Below are 18,000 nucleotides of genomic sequence, written 5' to 3' on the forward strand. Positions count from 1 at the left end.
TGGTGGATTATTTCTCAGTTTCCTCATTTATAAAAAGGACTCCAGCTCTAGATTTAAACTTGAGATGAGTCCCTTCTCTCTTCTATGCAATAGCCCTTTAGATATCTGAAAGTAGTACCATGTCCTCTTGGATAAAATTCACGGAGGATAATTATCAGTGTCTCTAGGATTGGTGCCCTGACATGGCCAGTTCATCTAAGACTTTTAATTGGGTTTGTTTATAACAGAGTAAATCTTGGTGCCTCTGCCGTTGCTTCCCTCTTCTGCTTGAGTAAACTGCCGTATGAAAAATCTGCTACTTCTAATAAGTCCTTTTTGGCCTTCAACTAACCATTTTATGTTTTGGAAATTTAATGGGCTTTTCTTGGAAAAGAATATGAAAGAAGGTTTTTTTTCAATGATGAGATCTGCTGAAGGTGATTTTTAAAGAATTATTATCTAAAGTGATATATGCCATATAACTGGGCCAAATGATAAAAACTGTCACAAAACACACAAGAATAAAATATGAAATATGCCCAAGGGCTATAAAATCATGCATCTCCTTTGACCTACCAATACTACTACTAGGCATGAATCCCCAAAGAGATTTTTTAAAAAGGAAAAGGATTTATATGTACAAAAATATTTATAAACAGCTCTCTTTTTGGCAAAAAATTGGAAATTGGGGGATACCTGTGAATTGGGGAATGACTGAATAAGTCAGGGTATGTGATTATGATGGAATATTATTGTTCCATGGGAAATGATGAGCAGGATGCTCTCAGAAAAAACTGCAAAGTCTTCCACAAACTTAAGCGCAGTGAAATGTACCGTGTACAAAGTAATATAGTAACGTAGGATGATCAGCCGTGAACGACTTTGCTATTCTCAGCAACGCAACTGATCTACAATGACTCTGAAGGACTTAGGATAAAAAAATGCTATCCATACCCAGAGAAAGAACTGATTGTGTCTGAATACAGATTGAAGCATACCCTTTATGTATTTTTTTTTAACTTAATCTTTCTTGAGGGTTTTTTTCGGGGCGGGGGGTGTTTGAGATTTATTTCTTTCACAACATGATTTTTATAGAAATGCTTTGTATCACTTCACATGTGCCTTCTTAATGAAGGGTAGAGGTGGGGAGGAAAAGAATCTGGAACTCAAAATTTTAAAAACAAATGTTAAGAAACTGTTTTAAATGTAACTGGGAAGAAATAAAACTGTTTTAAAAAAAGAAGTTGCACTTATACAAATTAAGCACATACTATGATCACAAAAAGAATCAAACATAGGCTCCAACACAATGTAAGCTTCTTGAGGTCATGGAGCCAGTTCTGTTTTTTGTCTTTTGGTAGTTAGCATCTGTACAGCAATTTAAAATTTGCAAAGGTTTTTGATATAAGCCTGAGAAAAAGGTGCTGTTATTATTCCTATTTTGTAGATCAGAAACCTGAGGCTTAAAGTGGTGAGCTGTTGCCTAAGGTCACAGTTAATGTGTGAAGCAGGATTTGAATTTATGTCTTCCTGATTCCTATACTCCTTTGTATCCCAAGGCCAGTGATTAGCACACAGCAGAAATGCCCATTAAGGTAAACTAAAATGAAAATCTGTCACCTACGGTAAAAGAGAAGATACAAATCTTTGGTGAGTTCCAAAACAGATACTGGGACAGTCATGCATAAAATCTAGTCAACAAGAATTCAGGTTAGAAAACTAACAGGAGAGATGATTGGTGCTTCCAAATATTAAATGATGGTCATGAAGAAGTAGGAGCGGATCTTTCCATCTTCATAAGGAGTGAACTTTTCACAAATGGAAAGGCTGGTTGACATCAGGAATGTACAGAGTGGCTTTTATAAACTATAGGCAAAAGAGCTTGGGCTAAGGTCCTCCCCAATCAAAGATTCCAAGTTCAGCAGTGTCCCATTTATTTAAAGGCCCATTTATTTTATTTATTAAAATAATAATTTATTATTAAAAATAATAAAATTTATTTATTTTATTCTGAAAACCCTAACTTCATTCTCTGTAAGAAAGGCTCAACTAACAGAGGGCCTCTGAATGCTTACAATAATCATAAATGGTTTGGGGCACCAAATATGATTCACTTTATTGAAGCTCCCGGTCAATATTTCATTGAGTCTTAACACACAATTTTAAAAACCAAAAAATCTTTTTATTGAGATCTTTTTTGCTGCTACATCACCATTTCCCAAATCATTGCTCCTCCTTCCCACATCCAACCAGTCAGTTAGCCCTCACAGCAAAGAGGTAAAAACAAACAAGCAACATATCAACTGTGTCTGACAGTGTGGATAATAGTTCTTAGCGTTCCTAGATACTCCTAGGAGGAATACAATTTAGAAAGGTAAAAAACTTTTTTTTTTACAAAAAAGGGTTTGGTACTTTAAATATTCATTTTCACTTAGAGAGAAAATCCAGTTATGTGCAAAAACATGCTGGCCTGATGATGCTGGATTAAGTATTAACTACGTGGAATAGTCTGTGTTAAGTGTCTGTGAAGGAGTCACACCCTCCTTTTCTATTCCTTTGATATATGAAAGACAATTTGAACTCCTCGCAATAGGGAGATTCACAGCTTCCACTTTAGAGAAAACATCACAGGCTTCTGATGCACCAAGTTTAACCCAGTCCATTCTCCCACTATTCTCCCCAATAGTGGTACCTTCTAAGACGCAAACTTCAAGTTCTGGGAATATAAAGCAATCTTTATTGATCTATTATGTTGCTTCAGTTTGTGTCTTTGTTTTTTTTTTAATCAAGTAGTAAAGTGGGCAAATTTGAGAATATTTCTCTTTATCTTTTACTGTACCAAAAAAACTTCATCATTTTTTAAAAACTCAAAGGTCGAACAGCCTAGGAAGTCTCTGGAAGTCCCGCTTCTTCCTTGTCATCACAACTGTTACCCAAGATCCTTCTGGTGCAATGACGGGGCCACTTATTTTTGAAACTCCGTGCGTGTTACTTACATCTTCACTCATTGTACTTGGATAGTTTTAGTCTGGGGATAATGTTCATTGACTGCAGCTCTTGGAATAGCAGTTTGCAGGCATAAGGGATTCGCAAGGAAGACACGTGACATGAAGATTTGCAGTAATGGCACCTGGAGCACAAATCAGAACAAAGGAGGTCAGGGTTTGCATCAACAGTGAAGCAAGGACATGCCACCATTTAAATGAGAAGAATTTTTTCTGCCCAATTCTACTACCACCCTCCTTATTCCAGAAACTCTTTACTGCCCAGTTTAGAATACAGGAACAGAAAGAGAAGGGCTTAATAAAACATATTTAAATGTTTAGTGGTGGATTATTTTTCCAAATACATGCAAAAATAGTTTTCAACATTCACCTTCATAAAACCTTGGTTCCAAATTTTTCTCCCTCTTTTTCCCTACCCCCTATCCCAACAAACAATCTGATATAAGTTAAACATGTGCAATTATTCTAAACATTTTCCCATATTTGTCATGCTGTGGCGAAATAAAAAAAAAAAAAGTCAGAACAAAAAGGGAAAAAACACAATAAAAAACAAACAAACAAGCAAATAACCTTATTTATTTTTTAAAATAAATTCTACTGGTTTTTATTTTTTTGGATCACCTGCATTTTCCAACATATCCCTTCCTTTTCTTCTAGCCAGAAAACCAAAGAAGAAAAAAACCAAACCAAAGTCAAATCCAGTTCAATAAAACTAGCCAGTCCCTGAAAAAGCCTGCCCTAATCTGAAGTCAGGGAGGCACCTTCTCTTTTCTCTTGAGCATTCTATTTTTACTAGTTGGTGACTGTCACTCTCCATGTGCACCATGGTTACTATTGTGTAATAAATATGGCATTCTCCAGGTGCTGCTTCCTTCCTTTTGCATCTGTTCATATGTTTCTCTGGATTCATTAGTAATATTCCTTTATATTCAAGCATCACACTTTACTTAGCATTTCCCTAATCAATGGCCAACTAATTTGTTTCTAATTCTTTGTTACTACAAAAATGCTTGTCTAGATACTCGGATGTACATGGAGCTTTTTTGTATTACTGATCTCATGGGGGAAGTGTACGCCCATCAGCGGACTCTGGGTCAGAGTGGGCACACAAGTCAATTTCTTCACATAATTCCACCTCTTTCCAGCACGGCTGGGCTGTTGGCAGTCCCGTCCTGATCATTAATCACCTAAGAGTCTTTCCAGTTGGAACTTAAAAGGGTCTAAAAACTGGCCCCGACTGTTGCCTTTCAGGGACATGCAGACCTGAGTCGAGTTGGGACCCAAAGGAAAATAAAGGTGCAGTATGAAGAATTAAGATATGGCAGAAGTCTTCTGGAAAATCCTTCCTAAGCGAGGGCAACCATCTTTGTAAGCTGTAGAATAAAATCTCTAATTTGAAAAATTTGAGAAAATGGAATTAACAGCAAAAGAAATTATTTGCTAACATGTAATAATATAAAAGGAACAGCACCAAACAAACTAACAAATGAGGAGTTAAAAATATTGTTACTTTTACTTGCTGGTTTTTATGATGGTTTTTCAACATAATTTAAATTTATTTGCTAAATGTTCTTTTATTTATTTTTTTAAATGTTCTTTTATTAAAGCTAAAATTCACTTCAAGTAAAGGGTCAAGTATAAGTAAATAAAACAATATAATGAACTTAAGCTTTTTAAACTTCTATCATATACTAGAGTTCAACTTTTCCTTTGGGCATATTTTAGGTTAATCTTTGGTACTCTATTAAATAGTGGTTGGGATTAAAAATTGTAAATTATTCCACAAAATATTTGTCTCGAATGTTCAACATTCCAGTTTATGTTAATTTTAGCATTCCAACAACCCACAGGATCAGTAACTTCAGGAAAATTTATTTTCCACACTATTGTCAAAACTAAACTATAAAATTATATGCTAAAAAACCAAAATAGTTGGATTAACTCACAGTTTGTACACAATAATATATTAATGTGCCCATTTTTACATAATCCTGATACTGACCATTCTATTCCTTGATCATCTTTCTCAATTTGGTGGTGTGAAAGCGGTTTTTATTTGAATTTATTTTTACTAGTAATGAATTAAAATATTCAAATTATTGGTAATAGTTTATATTTCTTGAAAATTACTTATTGATATCTTTTTACGTACTGGAAAGTGAATTTTGGTCTTATATATTTCTTTGATTACCTATATTGGAAATCAAACCCTTATTAGAAATATTTTATGTTGGTTAATTATGATAAATATTGAAGGGGATGTGGGAAAATTGGGTCACTAATACATTGTTGGAATTCTGAACTGATTCAACCATTCTGGAGAACAATTTGCAACTATGTCCAAAGGGCTATTAAACCGTGCACACCCTTTGACCCAGCAGTTTTTCTATTGGACCTGTATCCCAAAGATATCTTAAAAGAGGGAAAGGGACCCACATGTGCAAAATTGTTTGTGGCGGCCTTCTTTGTAATGGCAAGAAACTGGAAATTGAATGGATGCCCATCAGTTGGAGAATGGCTGAATAAGTTATGGCATATGAATGTTATGGAATATTATTGTTCTGTAAGAAATGATGAACAGGATGATTTTAGAGGGATCTGGAGAGACCTACATGAACTGATGCTAAATGAAGTGAGTAGAATCGAGAGAACATTGTACACGGCAACAAGATGATTATGTGATAATTGATTCTGATGGACGTGGTTCTTTTCAATATCGAGGTGATTTAGGCCAGTTCCAGCGGGCTAGATGGAGAGAGCCACCTGCATTCAGAGAAAGGACTATGGGACTGAGGATGGATCACAGAATGGTTATTTTCACCTTTTTTGTAGTTTGCTCGCATTTTGTTTTGTTTTTTCTTTTACTTTTTTATCTGATTTTTCTTATGAAGCATAATAACTGGAAATATGTATAGAAGAATCACACATATTTAACATGTATTGGATTACTTGTTGTCTAAGGGAAGAGGAAGTGAGGAAGAAAAATTTGGAGCATAAGGTTTTACAAAGGTCAGTATTGAAAACTATCTCAGTATATATTTTGAAAATTAAAACCTATTATTAAAAATAACAAAAAAGAAAGTTTTATTTTAATCATTGAAATGACTTAAATATTTCTTCATTTTCAGATTTTTCCTTCTGAAGTTACTCAAATATAGTTTTTCCCTTTTGTTCTGATTTTTCTTTTACAATACGACTAGCATGAAAATTTGTTTGAGATGATTATACATGTGCACCCTGTGCTGAACTGCTTGCTGGCTTGGGGAGGGGAAGGAAAAAATTTGTAATTCAGAATCTTACAGAAGTGGATGTTGAAAACTATCTTTGCATGTAATTGAAGAAATAAAATTCTACTGAAAAAAAAAATTCAATCTGTTGAGAACTTCTTGTTCTCTCTCTCTCCCCCAAATGCACCCCTTTCTGCTGAAGAAGCTGCTCTCCTCCAGGCCTTTTACTTCCATGTTACTCTGGACTCTTTGCTCTCTCATACCACCCCATGGTCTGCCATTTCTGTTTCCAGAATACTTCTCTCACCTGAACTGTTCCCTATACTCCAACCTGTCACCTTTGTTCTAGCCTTCATCAACCTTGGCCTAGATAATTCCTAGCCCAATCCCTCCTACTCGGAGCCACCAGAGTGAATTTCTCCTAGACAGCAATCTGACCTTGTGACTCCCCTACTCAATCGACTGCAGTGTTTGGCTTTTAAAGCCCTAAACCACCTGGCTCCCGCCTTTCTAGCTTCACTGGGTATCTCTCAGTGATCCAGCCGGGTGGCACAGAGTGCAGAGTCAGGGAGAGCTGGGCTCACGGGCAGCCTCAGACACTCCTGGGTGACCCTAGGCAAGCCACTGCTGCCTGTTTCTTCCTCTATAAAGTGAGGATAATGATAACACCCAAGAGACTAATCTAATCACTGTAAAGCCCTTAGCACAGTACCTGGTAAACAGCGCTATACAAACGTTAGCTATAATTATTCTCTCATCACATACAACACTCCATCTATCGTCTTGATGCCCCAGAACAAGATCTCCCTCATGCTAAAATGTGCTTCCTCTCTCTTTCCGTCTCATGTAGAGCTCTTCTCTCTCTTCAAGATGCAGCTTGACAACTTTCTTTGTGATGTTAAAGAATTGGAAATTGAGTGGATGCCTGTCCATCAGTTGAGGAATGGCTGAACAAGAGGTTGTATATGAATGTAATGGAAAATATCATGGTGTAGGAAGTGATGAACAGGAGGATTTCAGAAAAACCTGGAAAAGCTTACATGAGTGAAGTGAGCAGAACCAGGAGAACACCTATGCAGTGTTCTGATCAACTCTGACAGACTTAGCTCTTCTCAGCAACACAATGATCTAAAGCAATTCCACATCCAGATCTGAATGTAGATGAAATCATTGTATTTCTCTCTCTCTCTTTTTTTGTTTGTTTACTGCTTTTTCTTTATCATGGTTTTTCTCTTTTGTTCTGAGTCTTCTTTTACAACATGATTAATGTGAAAATGTGTTTTACATGATGGTACATGTATAACCTATATGCTTGCTGTCTTGAGAAAAGAAAGAGGGAGAAAGATTTGGAGCTCAAAATTTTCAAAAATAAATGGCGAAAATTATCTTTACATGTAACTGAGAAAAAATAAATCACTATTAAGGGGAAAAAACAGACGTGCTTGAACACCATCTTCTGTACATAGCCTTTCCCAACTTCAGGTGCTGGCCACCTCATCCCCTTTAAACTAACTAAGTACTTTGCATACACCTCTATTCAAATGTTTTATATTTATATTGACATTTATATTATAATGGTTGTATGTATAAAACTGACAAACACAATTAGAAAGAATGGTTTCCCTTTCCATGCTGAGACCACTCACACCTGAAGTTGAAGGGATACTAGGGGACAGTAACAAAAAAGCCTGAATATTCAGTTTGGAATCTGACTCAGGTACCTTAGGAAAATTACTGGGGAAAGAGACTTCTAGAGTCAAGAGACTGTTCTTGATTTTTTCCTTTTTGGGAGGGTCCCCTAATATTCTTCTGAATTTTTGGTTTTCCTCCTGAGAGAGATATATCCTTCTACTGCTACAGCTTCTGGCAGAGAGGATATTCATGAATATACAAAGACATGCAGGTAGGGAAGAGGGCAGCAAATATATAGAAAGTTAATTTTCATCCGCTGTGTAACTGTACAACACCTAACATGGCACTGGACTCCAAATAAATACTTGTCCAACGGTTTTCCCTTTTAATTTTCCCACATTTGGATTTGGATTTGATTTCCCCTTGGATCACATTTTGAATTGAGACCCCTCACACTTGATCTCCATTTAAAACCTTTCTTATTATTACTCTGGGTCACTTCATAACTAAGTTTTCTCTCTCCCACTAAAAGGAGAGCCTCTTGTCTGCCGATACTCCTATAGTTTTTTTCCTCATAACACATTACTCCATGCTCTCAATCCAAGAACATTCATTTGAAATTTTCCTACACACACTTGTAATAAACCAGAAAGCATCCTGATCTCAGCAGCTGAAACAAGAAGGATGCCTCTGTTGACAATCTTTTCAAAATGACCTTGTACATCTGAGTGAATCACCCCAAATGTGGACTTGTCTGTCCAAATGAAAACCACAATGACAGATGGCTCTAGATACAAAGCAAAAGCAGGGACTGTCATTTCACAGGAGAAATTAAGCCTTCCCTATAGATATTTATCTTAATAGATTTTTATCTTAAAAGGGATTTTCTTTTAGGGAGAGTTTTCATTGGGCTTTTGCTTTTTGTGACTCCCGCCCCCATGTCTTCTGGAGAACAAGCCCCACAGCAATGCCGCACTAATGTGCAAGTCCCTGAGGAAGGGCTGCTGCAGAGGGCCTCAGTGGCTCTAATTGCGTGGCTTTCATTGCGCTGCTCATTAGAGAGTGGCTTCCCCCCACCGACCCTCTGGCCCCCTCCCACATCAGGTAGAGTCAGGCTGCAGAAATGGCAGCATCATTAGGCCCCTGGGCCAGAAGGCAGAACCTGCCGGGAGCCTCTGTGGGCCAGGAACTTCCTCCTTCTCACACCCATCAGGAACAGATCCCTCTGGTCCTCAACAGTGTTTTCAGGCCTACCCAGAGAGACTCAAGATGCTCAGGTGTTGGGCTGATTTGACACTGTGTCAAAGGTAAGGCGTCAGAACACAGACACAGAAACGACAGGGTCCGCTGAGCCAGCAACTGTCGGATCCGAACAGGCCATCTCCTAACCCACACCCGTATCTGTGTTTCGCTGAAGGGCCACATGGATGTGCATCAGACTGGCCGGCCCCCACCTGGAGGCTCCTGGCTCCGACCCACAGCACTGACCCAGGCTCCCTTCCCAAAGGGAGACCATAAGACCTCACATCAAACCAGAAGGGACTCAGGGACTGAGTCTGCTCCCCAGAAAAGACTGCCAGAAGCCATTTCAGACCCCTCCAGCTTGGTCCCCAGGCACATTTCAAAAGATGCATTGGTATCTCAGCCCAGAAACAAGCCAGAAAAGGCCCTGCCCATCTACACACAAGACGCCAGGCTCTCTCCCAGTACACTCTCCCTCTATTCACACAATCGGAGGAAAAACATCAACTGTAGCAAGATGACTGGACGTGACCCCATTGACAAAAACGAGAGAAAAGGAGGGAGGGAGGGAGGGAGGGAGAGAGAGAGAAGATGGAAGTAAGCTCAGGTTTGTCACAAGGATGTCAGGAGCACTAGAGCTAGTGGTGAATACCCAAAAAAGCCTTTCGGGCACCCAAGGGGCAAGGGAAAAATCAGAGGGGCAATGGGATTATTGGCCAAGGGTGGATGATAACAGACAGAACTACTTAACTCTCATTTACTTTTGTTTTCTCTACTACAGAGAACTATCCTTTTACTCCAAAGTATAACTGGTATAAAAGATGAAACTCAAGATAAGTGAGGGAATGATAAGAAAGGCTCTCACTTCTTCAGTGAATTCTAGTCATTAGACCAGGCTGAACTATATTCCAGGAAACTAAAGGAAATGGAAAATAACTAGACCCAGACCACAGTGGGATACTGTCTTGGATGGAAACTGGAGACCTTCAAAAGCAGAGACTCAGTTTCCAACATGGAGATTCTGTGAATTGGTTTGCCCATGGCCACATGATCCTGGCAGAGTGGGGCCCAATGTCCAGGGCTCAAGGCTCCTTCTGCTTTTTAAAAGAAGCAGGGAAGCTTCCTTTTGTTGGTGCTCAAGGAGTCTCTGCTCTATGCTGGCTGCATTATCACTGAGCTGGGACTTAGCACTGATCAGCTGCTGCTTAGGGATCTACTCTCTAGGCAGGTAGTCAATTAAGTCCCTTTGAAGGTGAATACTACATGCTAAAAAATACAGCTAGGTCTTATCTCATCTCTTGTGATGTTAAGTTCTTGTAGGAAACAAGACAGATCACCACATAGTCAACACGGATACGTGCACATAAAGACAATTACAAAAATTCCAGAGAGCTAAAGCAACATTGTATGAAATAATACATAAGTAACTGTACATAAGATAACTGTCCAAAGGGAAGAGAGGACAAATCCAGAAAGGCCTGAAATGAACCAAAGTAATGAAAAACACTTTTTTGGGAGTAAAATTTTTGGAAAAAAATGAGTGCCCCCTGAGTAGGGAATAGCGGAACAAACTGTACTATATGAATGTGACATAATACTACTGCAATATAAAAAAGCAAAGAATATGAAGAATTCAGAGACATGGGCAGCCACGTATGAAGTAAGGTAGAGATAGGAATAATATCAGCACATCTACAATAATGTAAATGGAAAGAATACTGACCACCATGAATCCTTCAACTAAACAACATTTATTAAGTCCCTAGTAGGTGCTTGTGCTCCAAAGAGCAGGAATGACAGACAGAAGGTAGGAAATGACTCCAGGGTCAGAGCTGGCTGCTATATGGGTCCGACCTACTTGTTATCAGGAAAAAGTCAATGGAGTGGGCTATATATACTTTGTATATATGTGGTATAAAAACCAAAGGTGTGAATAAAATGAAACACCAGGATGGTCGCCAGATCAAGGTAGGTGCAAACCTCTAGAGAACGCCTTCCAAACAAATATTAATCTGGGGAGTTACTTAATGAGCATCAAATAATTGCTTTTTAATCTTTTGTGCATGTCCTCTGTGAGAATATAAGCTCCTCAATGGCAGCAACTGCTCTTGCTTTTTGTCTTTACCTCTAGCTGGTGCCAAATGTTTAATAAATGATGCCTTATTCATTCATTCTTTTTAACACTTATTCCACAACATTATCACGAGAGGTTGTCAAATGACTTGGGGTTAGCATATATATATAAAAAGAATCATGAGGGAAAAAAAGAAAATGGGTAATGGTGTCTTAGGTGAGAGATGTTAAAAAGGAGAAGCAGGGAACTGATTTAAAGGAGAAGGAGGAGGCACAAAATACATATGGTATCAACTTACCAGCCAGAATATCCCAGAAGTCCACACTGCCCACAGACATCTACCTCAAAGGCATCACTTGAAATCATTAATCTCTCTAGCAAAAGCATGCTGGCTCCATAACCAATCAGGCAGTCACGTTCCATTTCTCCAAGACGCAAACCACCATCTCGGGATCGACCTTCTGTGGGTTGCCTTTGAAACAAATCATCAGACAAATGTGGTATTTAGACTGAAAAGATCTCAAATTAGTGAAAAACATAAAGGACAGAAGCCTCTTGTGGAGCACACATACTTTCCCCCTATTTTAAAGCTAAGAGAAAAGAACAAAGAAAGATAACCCCAGCCTCTCCAATGCTGTTGCTACTGCTTACAGAATTATAGGCCCAGATGAAAGAGTCTGTCATTAAAAAAAGTCAAAAAACCAGGAAAATGTGAGGAATAAATCAATCTCCATAAGACAGTACAAATCCATATGTAATTATTATTACTCATATTGAAAATGAAAAAGGAGGTCCGGAGAGACCAAGGAACTTGCCCAATGTCCCACAAAAATGGGCAGAGTGTATTTCAAACGTAACTTTCCACCTCCAGATCCAATGCTGTCCCATTATTCCACACTGGGTCCTCTGTGAGCACCCCAACCTGTTATTCTAATACATATACACAGACACCTGGAGCTGGCACACTGCTTTTCTCATTCAAATCACTAAATAATTTCCAAATATTACTATAAATCAACTCAGAGGAAGTCTATCATGGATTAATTCTTCTCAGAAATAAAAGTCTGAGTTGCAAATAAAAAATCTGCAGGATGCTTTCACAATTCCTGACAATCTCTGAAAAACAACTAAAAGGGGCTGAACATTTCTGCATGTCGCATTTGAGGGTGTACAGCAGGCCATGCTTCACATTTTAAGGTGACGTTAGGGACTTGCTGTTGATAAGGCATAAGGGGTATCTCCCCCCCTTTTTACCCCTCCCCCAGCCAGCTAGTGGAGACTCTTGCTCATCAGTCCCCCTTAAGCCCGGTCATGTGCTTTGAGAGATGACTGGCTGGCTAACAGCACTGGCTAAGTGTGCCCACACACAGACACAGTCTCAGTACTTCCTAGTCTCAGAGCCTCTGGCTCCCGGAAAATCAGTTACTACACGGGATCCATCTCATAATAAGTAATTGTCCTATTTGAAGACAATAATATTTCATTCAAATATGTATATCTCAGGGCAGCTGGGGGTGCAGAAGATACAGCAGCAACCCTGAAGTCAGGAGGACCTGAGTTCAAATCTGGCCTCTAACACTTAACACTTCCTACCTGTGTGACCCTGGGTAAGTCACTGAACCCCAATTGCCTCAGCCAAACAACAACAACAACAAATATGTACGTCTGCTTCAGATATATGCAGGTACCACTGTGAGGAATACATTTAAAAGTGCTTCTAAATTCATTGTAGCTTCTGTATTGTTTTACTGAATAATAACAAGAGCACACAATCCTTATCATGTAGGGGCCCCCAAAATTGGAGGTTAAAGAAGCGTTTCTGTAAACTTAAAAGGTTAGAGATGATTGCCCACCGACTTTATTTGTGAGGAAACTTTTAAAAAGCAGGAATACTCACGGTAATAAATAATTGCCCTTTTCACATCACAAAACTACACGTGGGCTGTGACTGCTTTGGCCTTTATGTTGCTCTAACATAGTTTTTGACTGTTGTAACTTAAGGGGAAGGAAGAACATCACAGAAGAGACAGAGCTGCCCACACCGTGGTCTCCTCACAGGGAGGGTTATGAGCCTCAGAATCTCTGCTTTCCGCCCCGCTCTTGCATCTCCAGAGCACATGTGTCTATCATTTCAATAGACGTATGCATTTGCTTTATATTAAAGGGTCAAAGGATTGAGTCATCCACACCTCTCCTATTGTAAAAAACAGCTGCTTCATTTTCCTCCCTTCTATTGCTGTAAAAAGCCCGAGCATATCATGCAAACAGTTCTCAATAAGGAACTGAATTTAATTGAACTCGGCTATTAGCATTTAAAAATATGCTGTGCAACTGAACTTCTGATTAATGTGTAATACATATTCCCTGAGTAATTACATCGCTGAATAGTCACCATGGCCAGAGAATTCACCCCAGAATCCAAGGGCTGGGATGGAGATGTGAGGACATCTAGTCTCTAACCTGGGGCCCTTTGCAAACAATGGCCCCTTAGTCGAGGTCCCTTCTGCCCCTTGGGTGGGGGCCTCAGCCTCCTCTAAGGAGCTGTTTTCCTGATGTTAAGCCAGTGGGCAGCTTCCCCCTTTTCTCCCTCCTTCCGTCCCCCAGGCTATTCCCTTTTCCACAGAATAATTTTTCAAACACTTGGAGAGAGCCATCATGGCCCCTCCTGGCCTGGCAGCCTGCTTCCTGCCAGTGACATGCCTCCGGATGTTTCCTAGGCTTCCCACCTGCCTTCTTCTGGGGAGGCTGCAGTCCACCCACATCTTCCTTGAAATGGGTTGTTCAGAAGTGGACAGAAAGCCCTCCACGAGGCAGCCTGGGATAAGAGTCCCTTCATGCCATGCTCACCAAACCCCTCAGATTTTTCATATTTACCTCAGATCCATCATCACCTCATGGCCAGCCTAGGGAACATGTGCCTCTTTATTAGCTTCCTGACCATGGGATAGAAAGCTGTCTGGCCAGGTACCCCCAGACTACAGGGCATGGAAGGGAACTACAGATCCCCGACAGTACCCAGACTGGCTCTCATTATGTGGCTATGGAACGACCTTCACATGTTTTGAGATCTTCCTCTCTCATTTATTCACCCTTCTGTGGTACCAGCCCATCCAGCCCAAAATAAAGCAAACCCAACATCTAGAGCTCCAATAAGACAAGCCTGTGAATTTCAACTTGACTGAACAGAAAAGTCAGTTCTTTTCGGAGCCCCAGGAGAGGCTGGATCAGTCACCGACAGACTCCTTTTTCAAAAGCAGGAGCGTCTCACTGCCATACCCAAGTCCTCATGCCCTGGTGCAGGAGCATCCACCCAGCATCCTTGGTCCAGATTACCTGGTTAGGACAGCACGCGGTCCTCGTGCTCTGGCATGCATCTTGTCCAGCACCATATGCTTCAGCTTCTGATAGTACACAGGGCCAAAATAGATATAGGCTTCCAAAGGTTCCCTGGGAGGAATCAGAGATTTGGTCCAAATAAAAGATGTCCTATTCTATGTGAGAACAGGGGCAACAGCTGGCCTTAACTTGTTCATACAGAAGTTTATGACAAATTGAATGAATGACATGATTTTCAATTATAGCAATTAATGAAAGTTAAACTGGTGACAGGCTAACCAAAAAGCTAAAAATGATACACATGTCCCTTTGAAAGCTAGCACAAGCCACAGGGGCTTCAGATTGTGGGACAGAAGCAGAAATTGCTTGGTCCCAGAGAGCAGAAGTCGGGCTCGTGAGTTTCAGGGAAGCCCAATTCAGCTCGATGTAAGGAAACACTGTAATAAAGCAGGTCCTGCATGGAAAGGGCTGAGAGAGGCCTTAATGGTCTTCCGCCAGAGAGGAGATGAGCCTTGTCAGTGATATGATAGAATTCAAGATTTTGGTGGGGATTAGATCAGATAACAGGGGAGACTCCTTTTGATTCTGAGATTTTTATATCCTCCCTCTGAAACCAGAGTAACCAAGTTAGGTTTTCTCTTCTTTTCAGACTATCCATGAGTAGGGTATTTCTGCCTCCAATGCTTAGAGAGCAGGATGCCTCCAGGAAGCCTCATTTTCTATACATGAGCTGGAGGATGTTGGGAAATGAGCAACATGACTATAAGCAGTTCACACAAAGAGTCTTCTGAGACTCACAGAAAGATCCCCTGCTTCTATCATTAAGAGGCAGGAGGCTGCGTCAGCATTACAATTCCCACTTTTACAGATGGGGGAACCGAGGCAGAGGTGACTTAAATGCTTTCCTTGTCCATGGTCACACTACCAGTCAGTAGAACAGCTGAGATTTGAATCTGGTTACCTAACAACCCAGTTCAGGACTCTTTTCCCAGTTCCTCTGTAGTATGGTGTGGGGATACCTGAGAAACCATGAGACCCTTTTAGGATACCTATGAGGTCATAACTATTTTCATTATAATACTAAGACATTTTAATTTCTAATGCAGGAAATCTCAATAGATTAACCCACATAAAACCTATTAGGGAGAAGGGGAACAGGATCCTCATCTGAAAAAATTCAAGAACTGCTGCTCTAAGATGCAATAAGGTATCAGCAAGCTGGGATCAGAATGTTTCAGGTTGTCTAGTGGCGGGAGAGAAGGATTTTCTAACTGATAAATTAAGAAGATCAAACTGCTCTCACATGGACAAAGGTGCTTTTGAAGCAGATACACATTTCTCTATTATAAAATATTTGCTCTAACATTTCAGGTATTATGGGAAAAAAAACAAAAACAAATTAAGAGGGGCACTTTAATGGCATTTCATTTATGGTCTTATAAACACTAATGTTAAACAATATTGAGCTGGATTCCTTATTCATTTAGCATTTTCAAGTATGTCAAAAACAGTAAAAACCAAACAGTGTTTTTATGTTTCTATTCTCCAGAGATTTTCATTAACATTCAAGAGATTTAAAAAACAGTCAAATTAAAACTCTCATATTGTTATTTGGCAACTGATTTTATGTAACTGATGTGTACATAAACTTGTCATAAATTATAATGTTTTCTAATTTACTGACATTATACTATTTTACTTAACAATTTTTTGCTCCTCAGTCTCTCTTTATAACCTGAAAATACATTCAGATATAAAAAGGTAAGTCCAATATTTAAAGGAACTTTAGTGAAATGAAGAATCTTTTGGAATGGGAATAAGCATCTTCTGAGTATATGTTTTCAAAATTTAGATTTTTGTTTACTGAAAGGGTGATACATATAAATTAAATTATGGAAATGAAATCTATAGAAGCTTCCTCACCCACCAACAAGATCTCCCCACTTCCTTCAAAGTATTTTAGGCCAAAAAATGCTTACCCAGTGATGCCAGATGTTACATAGTCTTTTCCCAAGTAGTTATAACCATGACGAACAAGATCTTCACACACATCCTTAACTTTACTGCCTCCAAAAGCTGTCCCATAGTGAAATTTGCCATCAAGCACTCCAGCCTTCCCAGCCAACAATTCAATCAGTTTTCCCACCTGCAATACATAAAGAAATCATATACTTCATGAATTAATGTGTGATTATCCAGATCCCTTATCATATTTACATATACAAAAGTTCATAGGACATTTAAAAAATCAAATGTCAAACCCAACTTTACCTAATATGTATTATAAAAATAATATTATGCCTATTACTTATACATACAATTATTTACATTATATATATATATATATATATATATATATATTTTTTTTTTTTTTTTAATCTGCAAGCCAGTTAAGTGGACTTACTTCTGAAGTTTCAATATATGAGAGCTTCAAGGATTTATGGTCATATAATTATTGAACACAGACACAAGTAACGAGAATGTCAATGAATTTGGACTTCACGAGGTACTTCATGTAATAGTAATTTAGGCACATAATTTATGTTTACTTCTTGAACAACTATTTTAAATTAAAATTAACTAACATGTATTGAATACATATGAAGATATGGTCTCTTAAAGAGCTCTTCATCTTGGGCACTATACAATTCAAGTGCTTCAAATATTAGTAAAAATGTCCAGAAATTCACAAGACAAAACTTAAGAAAGCAGCTAAGAATAACAAATATTAAATTGGGAGTCAGTGCATCTGGATTCAAATCTAAACAACTATCTAGGCACCCTCTGACAAATCACAGAATTCTAGTCTCCTCATTTGTAAAATAAAAGGGTTGGACTAAATGACCTTTCAGGGGCCTGTCCGGCTTAGAGCTGGGGCTTCTAAATATTAAGGGTTATGGTGACAGATGACTACACACAAATATACTAACTATGGATTTATCCTATCAAAATAATTTAGAAATCTCAAACCAAGAAGACAAAATTTGACTTCCTAAGGATAACTGGGACTTGGTAAAGGTGGGCTCATGACGAGAATATGGCATCTGAAGAGGTTATGCATTTAAAATAAATAGGACACATGAAAGATTAGATGGAAGAGCACTATATATTAAATAGATATATTCATAGGAGAAAATCTAGGACCAGATTCTCTACCAGTATGGCAAAGATCAATCAAAACTGAAATAAAAGCAAAACTGTCAACAGGTTATATCAAAGGAAACCTGGACAGAAAGAAATAGGTGAGTTCAGGAAAATTATCAGAAATGACCCAAAGACACAGTATAGCAGTGACGTAAATTCAAATATTCATATACCTGTTTTAGGTTCTTTCTCTGATAAAAGTTAAATAGTTACTAATTCTCCAGCTTGTCTCAATGATACTTAATTTTTTAAAAAGGTCAAGGAACCACTATGTGGGTAGGAAAAGGAACAACTGATATTTACACTCTCTTAATTTTTACAAAATGAACTGGTTGCTGAAGAGAAAATGAAAGGAAATTTG

At 38.8% G+C, this 18,000-nt stretch overlaps 1 protein-coding gene across 1 annotated transcript in view; it reads right to left on the reverse strand.

Moving 5' to 3' along the window:
• Positions 1-2,140: 2,140 nt before the first annotated feature.
• The window catches only part of POLR3B (RNA polymerase III subunit B), a 125,569-nt gene continuing 109,709 nt past the window's right edge, over positions 2,141-18,000 (reverse strand). Inside the window, exons 25-28 of the mRNA XM_012550622.3 lie at positions 16,475-16,641; positions 14,493-14,606; positions 11,458-11,631; positions 2,141-3,109 (exon numbers count right to left, since the gene is read on the reverse strand). Of these exons, the coding sequence (XP_012406076.2) occupies positions 2,980-3,109; positions 11,458-11,631; positions 14,493-14,606; positions 16,475-16,641 (585 nt within the window). The 3' untranslated portion in view covers positions 2,141-2,979. The remainder of the gene's footprint in view (positions 3,110-11,457; positions 11,632-14,492; positions 14,607-16,474; positions 16,642-18,000) is intronic.

Source organism: Sarcophilus harrisii, chromosome 5, assembly GCF_902635505.1.
Source record: "Sarcophilus harrisii chromosome 5, mSarHar1.11, whole genome shotgun sequence".
Classification (NCBI taxonomy): Eukaryota; Metazoa; Chordata; class Mammalia; order Dasyuromorphia; family Dasyuridae; genus Sarcophilus; species Sarcophilus harrisii.